The sequence below is a fragment of the Peromyscus maniculatus genome, chromosome 3 (genome assembly GCF_049852395.1).
Source record: "Peromyscus maniculatus bairdii isolate BWxNUB_F1_BW_parent chromosome 3, HU_Pman_BW_mat_3.1, whole genome shotgun sequence".
In the NCBI taxonomy this organism is placed as follows: domain Eukaryota; kingdom Metazoa; phylum Chordata; class Mammalia; order Rodentia; family Cricetidae; genus Peromyscus; species Peromyscus maniculatus.
The window spans coordinates 14,621,927-14,641,271 of record NC_134854.1 but is presented as its reverse complement, the minus strand read 5'-3'; the positions used below and the strand labels follow the sequence as shown (position 1 = coordinate 14,641,271).

The window sequence follows — 19,345 nt, the reverse complement described above, 5'->3', positions numbered from 1 at the left end:
TAAGATTTCTGATGCAAGGATCAAGGCTATCTATAAAATATTCTCTCTTCAACATATCAACATTTGATGTAACTGAACAGTTGCACTCTAATCCACTGAGCAGATGAAATGCCAAATAGACTGCGTACATGTGTAGGAGAATAATGCTTGAGAGAATTGACACAGAATGAGTTTACTGTCAAGCTCTTGATTCCACCTACTTCTTCTCTGAATAAGCATATACTCTTCCACAAGCAAATAATTATCATAGGACCTTAGCTAATATGATCATTATTGTAAATTTTATTACTATTATTTTTATAGTGAGCATTTGTGTTTTAAATTTAGATATTTATAAACATTGCAATAAACTTGAAATGTTGGACATACTTTATTTTTTTAGCTTCTTAACATATCATAAAATTATCACTTTATTTTAGTGCATTATCTTTTTTATCTTAGTACTGTCCATATATTTTGTTAGCGTATCATGTGAAGCTTTGTTCAAAAAACAAATCTATAAATAATTATTTTTTAACTCTTCTGGAATATAACTTTTGGATCACTGGCATTTATATTTCATATCAATAAATTGGAGGAAGAAAAAGGAAATGAGAGAGAGGAACAGGTAGGAGATGTTCATGATATTTTTGTCTTTCATTACTTCAGTTTTAAAAATATTAATCACTTGGATACACCATTGAACTACATTAGTTTGGCAACAACTAGTAGTAACTAAATTCTGTTGAGTCTTGTGTTTGTAAATGCAATCTTGTCTAGAGATTCTGCAGAAAATTCTGGGAAATTATGATTATTAAAGAACATTTTTTAAAATCAAATATCATTTGATTGATCCAGTCATTCACTCTTCTAGTTATGATATTTCATTACTAAGAAAAATTTTCAGCTGTGCTTTCTAAACAAATATGGCCCATTAACTACTTAGTTAAATATAATATGCAATCTATTAGTGTAGCAGGAATCTTAAAAGTTCTTATTAATAAAATCAGACCCAGGCCAAGTATTGGGGTGAACACTGGAAGATCAGAGAGACAGAACAAGCCACATCTAAACTCACCTGGCCAACTTCTCAGCTGATCTTGTTTCTTTAGACTGGAAGCCTCTGTGTCCTCATATCCTAATGGCTCTCAGCTGAACTGCTGCTAGAAGCCTGAAAGTTTAACCAGCCAAAAGCTTAACCAGCCAAATGCTTAACCAGCCAAATGCTTCTAGTTTTTGGTTCTCACGCCTTATATAACTTTCTGCTTTCTACCATCACTCCCTGGGATTAAAGGCGTGAGTCACCATGCTTGGCTGTATCCTTAAACAGATGGATTTCTGCCTCTGGAATGCTAGGATTAAAGGCGTGTGCTACCACTGTCTATCCTCATGTTTAATATTGTGGCTGTTCTGTCTCTAACCCCAGATAAGTTTATTAGGGTGCACAATATTTTGGGGAACACAATACCACCACATATTAGTCTATGTATTTTGCAGTAGTAGAAGTATATGGTATCAATAATTCAGACTCCCAACCAACCAATACTTTTCAAATTATTCCAAACAGTAGAAAGAAGAGAATCACATTCAATCTCCTTCTATGAAGCCCATATTATTTTAATGCCAAAGCCATGTAAATGCACAAGGACAACAAAGGAAATCACAGGCCAATATCCATGACGAGCATAGATGCAAATGTTCTCAATAAAATACTTATAAACTGAATCTCAGCAGACATATAAATATCATGTAAAGTTGGCTTTACCTAGTAGATACTGAGATGGTTTGACACATGTAAGTTGATATTGTTATGAAGAATAAAATGGATTTAAAGACAAAAATCACATAAACATTTAAATGAATACAGAAAAGGACTTTGACAAAAATCCATCATGCATTCATGACAAAAGCCCTAGGAGAATTGGATCAGAGGATATATACCTCATCATAATAAAGGATACCTATGACAAAAACAAAAGAAACATCACCCTAAAATGAAGAAAAACTTGAAAGAGTACCATTAAAAGCAGGAGGGGGACAAGGATGTCCACTACCCAACTCCTTTTCAATAAAGTACTTGAAGCTCTAAAAAAGTAATACAACAGAAGGAAATTAAGGGACACAAATAGGAGAAGAAAAAGTCATATTATATCTATTTGCAGACACGGTATTAGTCATACTATACAAAATCAATCCTCAAAAATGCCAACAGAAATGTTCTAGAAATGATCAACACAAAAAAGAGATAACAGGAACACTTCCATTTACAATAGCTGAAGAAAAAACAAAAACAAAACTAGGAGTTAAGTGTAACCAAGAAGGCAAAAGATCTATAGCATAAAAACTTTTAATGTCTGAAAAAAGAGACAAGGAAGACACAAAGATGGAAAGACCTCCCATGCTCATGCATTGGCAGAATTACTATTGTGAAAATGATCATCCTACCAAAAGCAATCCACAGACTCAATATAACGTTAACAACACCTATAATATTCTTCATAGAAATTTGCAGCTTTTGTTGGTGCAATGCATTGTGGAAGTCCTTCGTTTTCACTTTAGGTATCCCCTTTAGTGATTTTTACCCTTTTGTTGTTGTTGTTTAGGTAGTACCATTGGTTATATTATTTCCCTGGCTTTTATGCATTTGGACTCCCGAAGTAACCATAAATTTGAAAGTAAAACTAGTCTGAGTACAGGCCTATCGATGCATTTCTTGGAGAGGATCATTTTCCCAACTCTAGCTGATATGCTGTGCTGTCAGCTCCCTGAAAGGGAAGCTGGGATTCCCGAAGCACTCAGAGCTATAACCTCATTAGATGATACTGCAATTTACTATTTCTGTGTCCTGCCCCTTATCTGTTCCACTGCTCCTAAGTCACAATAATGCATAACCCTCAACCTGCACCATTCTCCACCCCAGGGCAACCACAGAAAGCATCAGCATAACTTTGCTGGTCTGTTCTGGGAATTTCTTAGTCAAGGGTTTACTTCTGCCCTTAAAAGCATTTAAAATAACAGTATATCTTGAGCACCTAAGTAATTTTGAAAAGATGATTTTGAGGTAATGTAGTCTGTCAACCTGATGGAAATGGAATGGGAGAGCTACTTTTGAGTATGTATATTCAGAAAAACAAAATTAAAAGACATGGAGAAGAATACAAGGAAAAGTAGAATCAAAACCCAGCCTTTCTTGAGTTTTGTCTCAGGCCCCTTTGAAAGTAGCCTTAAGGACAAAAGTACAAAATACAGTTAAGCTATCTACTTAACTCAAAAAGAGAGAATAAATGTGTTTTAAAATGTTCAAACACTTTTAAAATAAAAAAGAATTTTAAGTGACTAAACTGGTCAAAGTACATTAATATTGTCTCATTCCTTGATCTAACATCTCTATTTAAATTCAGCGGTGCTAGTAATGTCTCCTTCAGAGGTGAAGGGCAGAGTGAGTGTGAATATGGTCTTTGCCTGCAATATAGAGTTTTAAAGAGGGGAATCCATTCAAACATTTGAGCAGCAATTTTTTTTAGACAAGTTTCAAACAAATTGTATCGTCTCACAGTGGGGGCTGTAAGCACCCTGAGCACATAACCTAATCCAAATGCAAGGAATCATTGTTTGCATGTTTAGCTGACTTCTGAACTACTCCAATATAGCTTTCTTTGATTGTATTTTTGTTAGATTACTCTCTGAAATCTCAGGAGTAGGACCTTCCTCTCATAAAAGTCTCAGAAGTTACCTCTGGGTAAAACACTAACCACCTTAATCTAATTCCCAGCAGGTGAGTTCTCATTAGCATTTATCCCATTGGCTGAAACTTCTCAGCATGGAGATCAGGAGGAACCTGCAGAGGGTGTCAATCCTGCTCTTCCTCTTCTCTCCAGAGCACTCACTGGCAAGAAAGAGCTGATTCGTTCAGGGTTTTCTTATGTATTAATTATCCGATACTATATTGCATTTCATCTACACTGTAGGCTATATTTCTAAAATTTAGCCTCCATGCCTTTTATTTCTGTTTCAATTTATCATATTAGGCTTAGTCAAGCACAGAATGGAATATTTAGAGATGTGAAAAATTATGGAAAGTGCTTAATTTCTCTTGGTAAAAAGTGTTTACATAACTGTTTGCATAGTTATTATATATAAGGTATAATAATAACTGCTAAAAAATCTTAGAAGTCAGTAATTATTATTTCTGTAATCTACACCAATAATGATATTATATTAACACTTAAGCAACATGAGACCATTATCATGTCATGGGATAGCTTGATACACATCTAGGATCCTAAGAGTGAAAGCACACTCTTTTCTGAGATGGTTAAGCATCTCATTAGTGAAGCTGTGAAGTCTCTTCCAGACTCATGATACTCTGATGTACATTCCTGATGGAAAAGTGATGTAAAATAGTCCCACCCACCTGTTATTTCAAAAGTGATGGACAGGAAAAGTGTACCATTAAACTTCGATGTTCTGTGATAGTTACTTTCTATAACAAGAGGGAATTAGTACCATAAGCAAAGCTCTTCTTTACTTTTTCAAGAGAAAGCATTGGCCCTAGTGTACTTGTTATTAAAACTATAGATAGAGAGCTACATGCATAATGAATTTACATTATACTTAGTAGGAATGTGACTATTCTCTTTCTTGGTAGAGCATGGGGAAATAGGAGTTTATGAGCCTTTCTACACAGTCCAGTTCAACTGTTTGTCCTTCCAAATATCTTTTATAAGCACCAATCCTTCCTGTTGTTGTACCTCGTCACACAGGTTCACAGTCTGGGCTGTCTTTCTTAGTAACCCAAGTCTTTCTACTCTTATCCAGATTTCATTAATATGCTTCCTACAGAACACTCGTTCAAGTTTTCTGTGATGTAAATCATCTTGAGTATGATCTACTGTTTCACACTGTTTTAGTTTCAATAATTTAGACCATGTTTAACCTGCACCCAATGAAAGGATTCCTAGGTCATTGTACTTAAAATCAACTTTAGTTTCTCTTTGAACTCTGGAAGCAATCAGTTTGTTCCTACTCAGCTGACCATGAGCATCCAATGAGGAATATTTTTAGCTGCTAAGATATACATGGGTCACTTCCTCACAGGCTCCATCCTGTCATACTCTGATAAGGGCTGATTTGTCTAGTATGAGCTGGACACCATATACAGCTGCCTGAAATCCTTATCACATGGATGAATAAAAATGTTAGGTTTTCCACTACTAATTCTTCTCAGTATGGAGCTTTCCAGGCCTTTCTTCTAAAGAGATATACTTGTACTCTGGCTGGATATTATAAGAGAAACATTGTCTGGATTTCAAGGGTTACCTACTGCTAACAGCAGTAAATGGATTAAATGTAGACACCCTCCAATATCATTAGGATATAGCTTTTTATATTGCCTATAGATGCTACCACTAGCTTACACAATATTGTGATGATAATTTGACTGTCACAATTAGAATGCTATGGTATATTATACTAAACGTGTGTACATTAGTCACTTAGGTTTTAATTTTCTGAAAACTAAGGCTGATAAGAGTATTTTTGTGACCAGTGTGGTTTAATTTAGTTAACAGTAGTACATATAACAACGAATAAAGTGATAGAGGTGGCCCTGTCCTCACGATAATACGGATATTAACATTCTAATTTATGAGATCGACTTGTCAAAATAATAAAATAAGTTATATGAACTTCATATCACCTGCTTTCTTTGTGTGTGTGTGTGTAAGTTTATTTTGAGTCAAATTAGTTTCAACTGGTATTAAAAATACCTTGCTACTTGTGAAAAAGACTCATCTATAGAACAGTGAGACTCTGCAAAAGAAAGTGGAATTTGTTCTTTGAAATAAGTACAGTATAGATAGTATATGGGGTGATTTGTTCATGGTAACACTGTCCAGATTTCTTGAGATGACTGTTTTCTAATGGGGCTTGGTTGTAGAAGGCAGTTTGAGAAGCCTTTTTCTCCCTTTTATCATAAAGGAGATTTGGCATTTTCATATTTATTGAAGGAAAATAGGCTGTGAACAGTCTTCACAGCTGACAGTCTAATTGTCCTCCATTCGCTCATATTTGTAACTCATATGTCACCCTGGGATGCTGGTATACTGGATGGGTTTCTATTGGGAAGTGTTAAGAGCTCCTAAGAGAAAACTCACATGTATGTTTTGAGGAAGGAAAGCAGTAATGTTTAAAGAGAATCAGCTGTTTTTGCCCAACACACACACACACACACACACACACACACACACACACACACACACACACCCCACACATACACGCACACATACAACAAAACAAAATAAAACAACTTCTACCCTCTAAGAGGTTTATTAATATTCTCCGTCTATAAAGAAATACACATTCCTAAGTTACTCATGCCACACATACCAGTCATAAATATTCATTTTGGTCAAGTCATTACTTTTGTATCTACTGACCTTTCTTTGGCATTTGCTTTATTCTAACAGATACATCTTAATAATGATATTCTTTTTGTGTTCCTGTCTTTTTGCTTTACTTTTGGTTCTTTGCAGTGGTTTAGAAGAGGTGTGAGGGACTCTGAAAAAAATGATTTAAAACACAACCAGTTGCAGTTCAGAATTCTCAAGATCTTTTGAAAGTAATAACCTACAAGACATAATTGACATTCAGAAACTAAAATCTGATCTACCTCGAGCAATGAAATTATACTACTCTGAAAAGCCAACTGTAATAAATCTACCTAAAAGTTTTAAGAATACAGCTATTAAAGTGGCCAAGAAAATATTAATGTACTAACATTTGTGTTTTATGCTAGTTCCTTACAACCTCAAGGTACATTAGCAGTGAGGTCTAACCTAAGGCTGCATTTCCAAATGAGCTTCCATGCTGGGTAAAATTAGTGGATGCAGAACAATTAAATTTTGGAAGTTGTAAATGCAGAACTTCAGCACTTATCTTTGGTCACTGACATTGCCTCATTTGCTCGGGCAGTGGAGCCAATCTTGGTTTTAAAAACTTCCATTTCTCTTCCTGCCCTCGCCCCAACCCTTTTCCTGACCATTCTTGCCCAGAACTCTTCCCTGAATATTCTGCTTTTTTCTCTTCTTTTATCAACTAGTTTTTTTTTTTTCCCATTTTCCAACCTACATGCTTCCTAGGACATTCTCTTCTATTCCCTGTTGTCAAATGCAGCACGCTCAGTGTGTGTGTGTGTGTGTGTGTGTGTGTGTGTGTGTGTGTGTGTGTGTGTGTGTTGTTCTGACTTTCCTTTAGTGTTGTGCTTTACTACACACGACTCCCTCAGCCTGACAGAAACTGCAGCCCCTGCCCTGCCCTCACCCGCTTTTCTCTAAGTAGCTTGTCAGTCATCATTCTGCTCAAGTGCTGTTCCCACGAGATTTTCTAAATCGTGGTTGTACAGGTCATTGTTGATGTTATAACTACTGTTTTTTCTACCATCATGAGGAATTTAAGAATTTTATGACATGAAATATATGTTGATTATATTATCCCATTTATACACCTCATTGGATCTTTGGTGATTCTCAGTTTGCTGATATCCAATAAACACATGTTGAACGGATCAGTCTTGCGGGTTTTGCTGGTACTCAGATAAACAGCTGCTTACAGAACTGTTTTAAAGTACTCAGTATAAACTTGATCCAATAACAATGGTGATCCTCTTGTAGCCTGGGCCATTTTGAATTCACTTGCTCTTTTGCACACTTAACCATCTAGTCCCCAAACTGAGATTAAGATAAAAACGATAGGTGAGCCCTATACTGATCTATGAGTATAGGGACAAAATCTTGGAATGTAGTTAGGAATTGTGTTGGTTTAGTAAATAGTACCTGCCGGCTCTACTCCAAGACCCATGACTTCACTAATTTCAAGTATTTGGCAGATTTCCAGTACCTGCCATGGCAACTCCGGCATCTAAGGCTCAGGGATCATAGAGAAGAGGATGTGGGAAGGTTGTATGAGAAACAGGAAGTTCGTTGTGAAATTTTTTCTCCTAGAAATGTCAGAGAAACTACACCTGAAAAGTCTCGTCAACATGGCTGCCTAAAGAAAACCTGAACATGGATGGCACCATTAGACATGCTGTCATACAGGTGGGATGTCTCATGGTGATTCCATCACAAAGAACTAGAGAATGTAACTAAAGAATGCAACTAAAGAATGTAAAGAGCAGGAGAAATAGTCTTCCCCGAGGAAGAATCCCCAAACTGGTTATCCAGTACAAAGTGGCCAGCTCTGAAATCATATACATCTAAGTAACATTATACAGACTGAGCAGATTTATATATTTAAGAAATATATAACAACCTACTCAATCTGTATAATCTAATATATATAATAAACTATAAATATTAAATTATAAATAATATATATGTAACAAAATAGCAACAACAGGAAACCAAAAATACACAGAAAATGTCAGTATCATGATTAGTTTATTTTTAATTACAGTTTAACAAAATGAGATTTTTTTAAAGTTGATCATGAGCTTCCTATTCATTTTTCTCATTTCATATATTTGCACTATATGCATCTATTTACAAGATAAAATTTTTGTTTTGTAACTAATTACTCCTTGTAAATTTTGATGCTAGAGGCTTTTATTATTTTTTAAGATACCTATAAAACAAATCAAACCTGACAAAGGGAGAGCTGTATTAAGTTTCTTACCAACCATCATGTCGGTTACTCTTTAGTTGGCTTGGACTCTAACCATAGTATGAACAGTAGGGGGCTCTTCCTGTCCTCCATGGCTGGTTTATGTTCCTCAAGGGCAACCACCTGCTCACTCTTCATGAACGAGCCATCTGAGGGGAGTATCACATACCTTCTTTGTCCTTCTGTGTGTTTAAGTGGGAGGGCAGGTTGTCGTTAGTTTGTATGCAGTATACCTCCCGGGTCTGGATGCCACCTCCGCAGAGGGCTGTCTGATTGGCACGCCTCTTGTCCTGCTGACTGAGCAAAGGGTCCACGTGGCACTCAGTCCACTCTGTAGTTCTCCATCCATACCTAGATGAAGAGAATCAGAGGGTGGTAGAAATGTATACTCAGGAAAACGTTTCTCCACTCTTTTCAGATTTCCTTGTAAAACTCAAACTTCAAACCGTTTCTTCTGGATCCAGTACAGACTCCCAGTCTGATGCAGATTCAGTTTCATTAGCTTCCTTGTCCTCAACTGGGACTGCTTTAGAGGGGTTAAATGCAGAGTGTGCCTGTTTTAATTGCAAGTACTAGAAGTTACTTATCAATATTTTATGAAATAAGAACATAATGCTGAAAACATGAAATTTTATGTGCAATTAAACTGAACTCAAGCTTGCCCTTTCTTAATGCTTATAAACAAAGGCAGGCCGAATCTGAGAATACCAAACATTCTAAGTGATGACGAGCCCAAACACTTGTTTTGCTTTTAATAAAATGCATGAAAATTGCTTATTCATATTGGAGCAAAATTATAATTGCATGCCAGATTTAAAAATATAACAGAGCAATTCAGAGCTTTCTCATTACTGTCAAGAATCAGAAGTCTTTTATGTACATGCTCTGTAGAGCCCAGCATCCTTGATGAATGCCAATGAATGATGGGAAGAGCTGACGATGCTCTTAGTAAAGCGCAGAAAAGATGATCCCTGATTATGATTTGAAAGCAATGTTGGGGTTGTCAGCCTGACTTTCCCTAGAAGGAGATAGACAGGGAAGCATTTCCTCATGTCACCAACAATAGAAAGTGATAGCATTTCTCCACTTCTAGGAAAGTAGACACCTTAAAAGCCCAGAGGAAATGGCTCAAGTAGCACTTTGTCAGTCTAACTGTGATGCTTCCCCATGGATCAAATTAATAGCTAACACAGATATAAATGGATGTGCTCATCTCAATTAGACAGAAAGGTTAAAGGTGCCCTTAGATATCTGTTCTGGGTGCATGGCTCTTTCAATGGTGAGTAATTTGCCAGTGAAATTGAGATTCCTTTCTATTTTCATTTTTATAAGTGGGGGTTTGGGGATGCACAGTTGTGGGATTGGCCATCAAGGAACAGCACTCAAATTTGTTTGTGAAGGAAGAGCATTTCTAGATACAAGGGTAATTGATATTTGGTTGTTGGAATTGGGTAGAGGAAAGTAAAACTGAAGAACTAATTTTCTATTGTAGTTAAAACGACACATTAAAAAAATCTAGAATGGCATTTCAGTTTAGGTCATACTAAGGAGTCCTGTGATAGAAACAGACTTTCAATAATATAAATAGTTAATATAGTAAAAGAAAAGTGCTACCCTAGGAAATGGAGAAGATAAAGAGTACCAACGATATCTGTATGTGTTTATTAGTGGTACTTGAAGATTTGAGAGGATAAAAAATGAGGTACCACAGTTAGACAAAAGCAGAAGAAACTGCTGGGAGAGACAACATCCAGAAGTCTGGGAAGTGTCCCTGACCCCCTGTAATGTAGAAGAACCAGCACAGTCAGTGGGATCCAGAGAGCATAAGGAGGGAACTAGAGTTTCCAGTCCCTTCTTACCTGTGAAGATTGTGGATGATTGAAAAACACTGTAGAAGACCTCATACAAGCCATTGCTATTTTTGTTATCATGTCTATATATACTAGTAGCACTAATTTGCCTCTTCATTGGTTTATGAATTTCAAACTATATCCATGTCCTTTGAATGTGTGGGTAGTCCAGAGAAGCTTACAGTGGAGTGTGCATACTAAGATTCTCTGTGTTGCCTTATGTATATTCTGTATTTAGATAAATCAGAGATATTTTTAAGAAAGCTCATTGTAATATCTTGGAAACAGTATTTTTAAGGAAAATACTGTTAGATTGGTAAATATTTCAGAACTAGTCTTATTTCATCTGAGGTCAATGAACATTAATTAAGTATTTAATGTGTGTTAGGCCCTAAAATATATGCTGGTGGTGAAACAAACAAAAAAATTAAATGAACAAAACATCTTCAACTCCCAACACCTAAAATCCCCTTAATTTTGGTGTAGTTCTTTACTCTATTTAATTAAAATTATATATATATATATATATATATATATATATATATATATATATATATGAATTAGTAGGTCACAGGAATCTGTGATTTCAATGTTTGGAGGTTGACAGATAGTGGACCAAAGACAAAATCAACATCTCTTGCTTTTGTCAATAAAGTTTTATTGGAACATGGACACACTCATTTACATACCTATACCTCTCCTGATAGTGTTGACTCACTGCCACAAAAACATATGTAACCTGTCCAATCTAATGTTCTCATTGTGTGCCATCTACTAAAAGAATTTACCAGCTAATGCTATAGAATACACTAAAAGAATTGCTGTTAAATGTCTAGCCTTTACAGAAATTTGGAAGTGAAGTTGTTAACTACATTTTAATTTTGTAGAAGCACATTTTTAATGGATAAAGTTTGTAATGAGATATTCTAGTTTTCTACTTAAAACATTCAAGAAAATTCACCATTTCTATACTGTTGAGACTGAAATAGTGTTTTGAGTCAGAATACTGACTTAACAAGTTTCAAATATTTGTGAGGTCAGAGAGCTGAAGGGGCCATGACATCCGAGCACACCACACTCTTTGTTTTACTCACGTAGCACAGAGGACAGCTCCATCTCCCTGAGACAAACAGGGTTCTTTCTCCTCAAGTTCTGGACATTCCTTTTCACTTGCAATTGGAAACTGCCTGATGGTCCTTGTCCTTACACGAGTGCCCGCGGGGGATGTGACATCGTGGCATGTTTTTGAACATGGGCTCCATTCCAACCACTCAGACACCTGGCACTCTTTGGTGATCACACAGGACTGGAAAGTCATGGGCAGTTTCTCTTGTTGGCAAAAGCTGTAACAAAGCATTCATATTTTTAACCTCAGACTCACAGGCAGTTAGAAACTTTGTCTCTGTACTCCAGAATAAAATCAGCTTGGACAGTTTAATTTCTAAGTGGACATGCAATTGATAGTTTCATAGAAAATACACTAACATATGCAAAGTGTAATGGAAAAATAAGCCGAACATTAATATTTGCCTCCTTTTTGGGGGGCAGGGAGGGAATTGTTAAGCTACTCAAAAGAAATAGAAAATAAAGGGGAGCCAGAGAAATCAACCAAAGCTGAGTTTATCACATTGGTGCTTATTCATTTTAGGGTTATTTTAATTTAGAAAAGAAGAAATCTGAAACTGTTAACATATTTTAATATCCATTCTATTTTACTGATTTAAATAAGCATAACTGCTTAGCTTCAATATTTTTGGAATAGAAAGCATAAATTAATATGTGCCTTAGCATAATTTTATGGCAGTCATGACTTACAGTTATAACATATGCTTATCTAAATATATCAACCTTTCTAACTTATACATTTTTAAATTTCATTTTTATGTGTCTGTGTATAAGTCTGTGAGTGTATGGTGTGTGTGCAGAGTCCACTAGAGGGTGGTTGATTTTCAGGAGCTGGAGACAGTCATGAGTCCCTTGATGTAAATGCTGAGAACTGAATATGGGTCCTCTGGAGGAGCAGCAAATGTTTTTTAACCACTGAGACATGTCTCCAGCCTTTCTAATTAGTATGAAATACTTGTTAACATCCTGATTAAACACCCAATAAATATTTTTTAAAATGTTTATCTACTTCCTACATATTATAGAAACATACTCTAAAGATATCTTTCATATTTATTTTACCAATAAAGTATTTGTGTTTAAATTCTTGTCATTTAAATTTTTCTTGAATCGGAGGCATATTGAGTTCAAAATTGTAATATCAACAAATAAAGCAAAAGATGACATTATGGATGTCAACAGCTAAGGGTCCAAGTAGCTTGAGTTTTCCTGGAAATGTACTCTTCCGTGGACTCTTGCCCAGACTCCCAATACTGTGCAGTCACAGAGGCAGCCTGTTGTGATCATAGTTATCCGGCCTGATGGGAGAAGGCACTGATCTTTCCACCTCATTCAGGTTCCATATTCATTTGTTCTAATTACCCACAGAGGGAGGCAGGTACGTTTTACTCTAACAACTTACATCCTGTTGTTCTAATCCTATCACGATGCATGTTTTTGAAAACTGTATTCCCACAATATAATTAGAGCTGAAAACATCAAAGTCATTTTGTTGAACTTGAAAAGCCTGAGCAGAAAATCATCTGAGAATGGATAAAAGGAAGCCTGTGAGTTAGTTTTGTTTCCCTATACCAGAACAAAGCCCACGTATGCTCAAACGTTACATAAGTGCTGGGATTAATGGTGTCCTTCGGTATAACACCACTGAGGTTCCTTTGCAATGAAGAGCTTTTCATCCCCACATTGGGAGTTACTTCTGAGAATCAGGGAAAAATAAATAACCAAATGTTTCCTATAACCCCATTTTTACAAATGTACTTAATTCGTTTCCTCCTAGATTTATTGCCTTTCTTTCTACATTGGCATGTATTGTCCTCCAGGTAATACTCAAAAAGTTTATAGTCTATGTACAGGTGAAAGATAAGTAATCTATTCTAATCTTTTCTAGATAATTTGACCATTGGTGTACTGCCTATTAGGATAGTTACCTTGGTTACCTGATGAACTGACATGTCACATTCCTTCATGATAAAATGAGCCCTTTTATGGAAATTCATCTGAGTTTTGGAAATATGAATACCCTGTAGGCAGACACAGTACTGGCCCTCAGAGCAGACAAACTTATACAGAAAGTTTGGAGCCTAAGATTATGAGATTCTTTCAAGAGATATTGGCTCCAGTATTCCATGAAGCTGTTGATTTATCTCCCACACCTACCTGATATGAGAGTAAGAGAATATACATCCACATATATTATACATCCATATAATATTATACATCCATATAATAATATATTCCTATATCTTGGCTTTGGATGCCATCCACCAGATGAGGAATGTGACAGTTACGATAGGTTCTGTTTCCTGTTTCATACTTTCTCAGTAGATTTAAAACACTTGCTGTTGATGGTACTATTGTTAATATTGTTGGTTTGAAAACTTTGGAAAACCTAAGTTTAAAACTGAACTCATATACTTAACTTGATGATTTCATTATCCTTCTGTGGGCCTCACTGTTAGTTTCATTTTATATTGAAGTATCCTGACAAAGGTTAAGGAGCTTGCTGAAGAGTTTGTCAGTTCTAAATTGTGGTATGTAAGTTGAGCTTAGATTATTCTAAAACCAGAGCTCATTTCTTAGCCATTCCTTTCTTAGCCACTTCTCATACCTTTAACTAGCTTTAAATCATAAGGTTTTTATAGCTTTTGCTTTAACTGAGGAATATGCTGAAGTTAAACTGAAAAAACTGGCACCAGAGCTTCAAAACCTACACTTTGTGCCAATTATATGCTTCACAAGTGTTGTGTTTGTCATACAGGGCTTAGTAGTGATTATTAAAGTCCCAAACAAATACATTTTTTTCCAAAGCCATGGTCACACTGATGATCCTAGTTAAGCTCAATTGATCTCAAAAAATGAAACAAAATAAAACAGACATAGACACAGACACACAGACACACAGACACACACACACACACACAAACAAACAAGAAAAAAAAGAGGCATGAATGTTTGAAAAGGAGGTGTGGAGGGAAAGATGGAGGAGGTGTGGCTAATAAGTGGGAGAGGGAGTAGAGAATATGGTTTACAGTAATCATAATATCTGAATGCACTTTATATATGCATGAATTTGTCAAAGAACCAATTAAAGATCTATCACAAGTTAAAAACAGTTTTCTAATAGATGTTAATTTTCAGTGTTATGTCTCAAATGAAGAAAGTTGTACAAACACAAACACAAGGATGACATCAAATCATAATTACATGCTTCTGTGTGGGCACATACAACATACATTTATATGTGTGTATTTCTATGTGATTTTCTATTCTGCTTCAAGTTTCCAAAAATACAGATGAAAAAACTGTGACACTGGGATTTAGAAACAAAAAGACAAGATGACAGTTAGATCATAAGTGTATGATGGGAGGCATAGAGGGTTATTTCAAGTTGTGCAATACTATGGTGAATATTAACTATATGTTAGAAGTGTTCAGATTGAGATAAATTTAATTGATAATGATTAACTGAGATAAAGTTAATCTGTGATGAAATAACATATTGGACAATAGAAAATGGATTGTTTTCTTGGCTTGAGGAATAGAGAGTTGGTAATAAGTAGTAAAAATAAGAAAAACACATTACAAGCTTCGCTTACATAGCCAGACATTATGCAGAGAGAGGTCTCCTTTGGGTCTCTCCCCTTGGAGACCTGGTAACCCTGTAGAAGAAGAGGAGGAAAGATTGTAGGAATCAGAGAGAATGGAGGACACCAGGAGAACATGGCCCCTGAATCAACTAAGCTGGGTTAACATGGGGCATGTGAGGTCTGCACCCTGTCCTCTGCACGCAGAGGACATATACATACACATATACATATATACATACATACACATACACATACACATACACACATACACACACACATATGACTATTAGCCTGGTGTTTCTGTGGGACTCTGAACTGGGAGTGGGGGTGTCTCTGACTCTTTGGCCTGCCCTTGAGACTCTTTTCCTCCTACTGAGTTGCCTTGTCCAGCCTCAGTATGAGGACTTTTGCCTTGTCTTATTGTATCCTGTTTTATTATGTTTGGCTGTTGTCTCTTGGAAGACTGCTCTTTTATGAAGAGGAAATGTAGAGGGAGTGGATCTGGGGATGGGGAGAGATGGGAGGGAGTTGAGAGGAGGAGAGGGAGGGGAAACTGTGGTTGGAATGTTTTGTATAAGAGACTGTTGTATTTTAAAAACAATGGGAAGGAGTCACACCAGACAATAGGGCCCAGTGGGATGTTTATTGAGGAGAGGAAAGAGGAGGGGTAAAGACCAGTCCCTGGGGACAAGAGTGAAGAAAGAGAAAGAGACAGGAGGTGGGCAAGGCCTTCTTTAATAAGAAGACTTAGAGAATGCACAAAATGGGGGGGGGGCTCTTAGTGGTTGCAGGTGTGGATGTATCCTGTCAGGACCCTAAGGGCAGGTCAGTACAGATGCCTAAGTGCTAACAGAGAAGAATCTATTTTAAGAAAAAAGCTTTGCTTACATACAGGTACTCATGACTGTCTGCTGGACTTTAACCAGGAGGGAAGGATAATATAGGGAAAAATGGGAGATGGAGAGATAAATAATACTAAGGATTCTTGAAAAGCCATAGAGAAACATTGTTTTATTCTTATTTAAAACATATTTTGAGCCGGCAGAGACATACAGGCCCATTGGCCGCCCGCAGAGGTAGACGGACCCAGCGGCGGTTGACAGGGACATACAGGCCCAGTGGTGGAGATAAGTGGATGCAGGTGGGCCTGTGGTGGTGGGCCACAGGGGTGGACAGGCCCGGGGACGGAGAGGGGCAGACAAAGCTTGGAGCGGGGACGCCCCTGGCCCCAACACCTGGGGAAGAGGCTATCTCCGTGGGTCGGAACCAGGGCGAGTCTGGACACTCTGTCTGGGGACAACCCAGGGCCCAACTGCTGATCCTGTGGAACCCAACAACTTGGAGGTGTTGGTGAGACTACCCTGCTCAGCTGAAACCCATCTGGGAGAGGATTCAGATGCCTACAGTTTGAAGTCTGAAGAAACAAGATCAGCTGAGGAGTTGACAAATGAACAAAACGTGACCTGGGAACACAGAAGAAGGCGCTACCCAGTCACCAAACCAGATCACGAGAATCATAAGTATATAATTCACCGACTGAAATCAGCTGTCCCTGAAGAAACAGCCCAATAGTACCAATTTAACCAAGAACCCCTACTAAACCAAGACTAAAAATTAGAACAAGAGAGGCACTCTCAGACACAGACACCACCTGCACCGCACAGAGGAAAAGATGAGTAGACGCCAGTGTAAAAATACAGGCAACAACATAAAGACCTATATGGCAACATCAGAACCTAGTGATTCTACACCTGCAAGACCTAAACATACCATGACAGAAGAAACAGAAGAGATCAACCCTAAAAATGACTTTAAGAAGATGATAGAGGCCCTTAAAGAAGAAATAAAACATTCCTTCAATGAGGAAATAAAAACTTTCCTTAAAGAGGAAATGAAAAACTACCTTAAAGAGGAAATAAAAACTTTCCTTAAAGAGGAAATGAAAAACTCTCTTAAAGAGGAAATAAAAACTTCCCTTAAAGAGGAAATGAAAAACTCCATTAGAGAGGAAATAAAAAACTCCCTTAAAGAAATGGAAGAAAAAACGAACAAAAAATGGGAAGAAATCAAATCAAGCCAAGAAAAAGCAATTAAACAGATGAAAGAAACATTCCAAGATCTGAAAAATAAATTTGAGACAATAAAGAAAACACATGCTGAGGGAATGCTGGAAATAGAAATCCTGACAAAACGAACAGGAACTACAGAAACGAGCATAACCAACCGATTGCAAGAGATGGAACAGAGAATCTCTGACACTGAAGACATGATAGAGAAAATAGATTCGTCAGTCAAAGAAAACACTAAAGACAAAAAAGTCATAACACAAAACGTCCAGGAAATTTGGGACACCATGAAAAGACCAAACCTAAGAATAATAGGGATAGAAGAAGGAGAAGAATACCAACTCAAAGGCACAGAAAATATATTCAACAAAATTATAGAAGAAAACTTTCCTAACCTAAAGAAAGAAATACATATGAAGATACAAGAAGCTTACAGAACACCGAATAGGCTGGATCCAAAAAAAAAGTCCCCTCGCCACATAATAATCAAAACACTAAACACACAGAACAAAGAAAAAATATTAAGAGCCGCAAAGGAAAAAGACCAAGTAACATATAAAGGTAAACTCATCAGAATAACACCAGACTACTCAATAGAGACTATGAAAGCTAGAAGATCATGGGCAAATCTCATGCAGACACTAAGAGACCACGGATGCCAACCCAGACTATTATACCCAGCAAAACTCTTAATCACCATAGGCGGAGTAAACAAAATATTCCAGGATAAAACCAGATTTAATCAATACCTGTCTACAAACCCAGCCCTACTGAAAGCACTAGAAGGGAAAATTCAACCCAAAGAAGCTAAACACATCCATGAAAAATCAAGAAATAGATAATCCCATACCAACATACACCACAGAAGAAACAAGCTGGTGTAGCTATCCTAATATCTAGAGAAAAAGGATGTTTCAAAAGAGAAGAAGTCTTGTGGCAATGCCTCAGTGGTCCAGGTAACTACCAGAACTCAGAAAAGTTGGTTGAATTTGGGATTGACTGGGAGGCCAAAGATTTAAAAAGCAGAAGATTCTCTCAAGACACAAGTTGTGTGATAATAGTGTGTTTTGTGTGTGTGAATGAGAATTTGTAAATGTTGAATTCTAGGCTTCGACAATCATTGTCAGTGCAGATTAAGCTGCAAGTATTTTTGCTTTAAAACTTAAATTATAAAGCTAGTTACGTCTTTCTAACAACTAGTTTTAATGTTTATGAGCATATTTTACCTACATTACCTTTTCAGGATGTTGAGAAAGATGCATCACAAGCAAAGGCTGGAGGCTGGGGGCTAGATGGTTTTGAGGAAGAGGTCTTGGTGGACTCTTTCATAGAGCAAAGGGAAGCAATGCCTTCTGGGAAATGAGCTAAGTTTTAATCTAGTCTTTAGGATTAGAAGTCAAAAACAAAAATATTAAGGAAAGGAAAACCTAATTGATCTTTGAAGTATTGTTATATGGAATTGAGTGAGACTTTTGAGGCCTTTCTTCCAGAAAACAAGGACTTGGTTGTCAGGCCTATATTAGGCCTAAACCTTGGTGCCGTGTAGTTGTACTTAAATCATTTCAATGGAAAGTGTCTTAGTGATTGGAACTTCTAGTGCAGTTTGGAGTTCTTCCATTTGAAAAATGTGATATTTGTATGGGATTGTTTGAATCTTGTTTTCTAGTCCCTCCCCATCACCACCCTTATAGTCTGAAGGTAGATTTTTCTCTTGATAAAGGAACAAAAAGGGTGAACATCTTGTTTGTAAATTGGTATCTAGTAACTAGTGGTAAACTTGAAATGGTAGAATTCTTTAAAGCCTAATTCTAGATAGCCTTAAGAAAATATATCTTAATTACTTTTGAACCTGTATTCACCTTGTTTTTTTCAAATATCTTAAGTTATATTTTCTTTTTCAGAGCTGCTTCTTATTTGGGGCTACTTTTTTTTTTTTAATTGAGGCGTAATTCATAAAAGGGTATATTGTTTTGATGAGACTTTTTACAACTGTGGCTGGATGTCTTTCTTTAGTCTTCCAAGAAGGGCCATTTTACTTTTTTAGAGTTACTTTTTAAAGTCATGAGGTCAACAACTT

General features: G+C 36.7%; 1 protein-coding gene across 1 annotated transcript in view; it reads right to left on the bottom strand.

Moving 5' to 3' along the window:
* The window catches only part of Thsd7a (thrombospondin type 1 domain containing 7A), a 398,255-nt gene that overhangs the window by 163,840 nt on the left and 215,070 nt on the right, over positions 1–19,345 (bottom strand). The window contains exons 3-4 of the mRNA XM_076566198.1: positions 11,585–11,833; positions 8,810–8,991 (exon numbers count right to left, since the gene is read on the bottom strand). Of these exons, the coding sequence (XP_076422313.1) occupies positions 8,810–8,991; positions 11,585–11,833 (431 nt within the window). The remainder of the gene's footprint in view (positions 1–8,809; positions 8,992–11,584; positions 11,834–19,345) is intronic.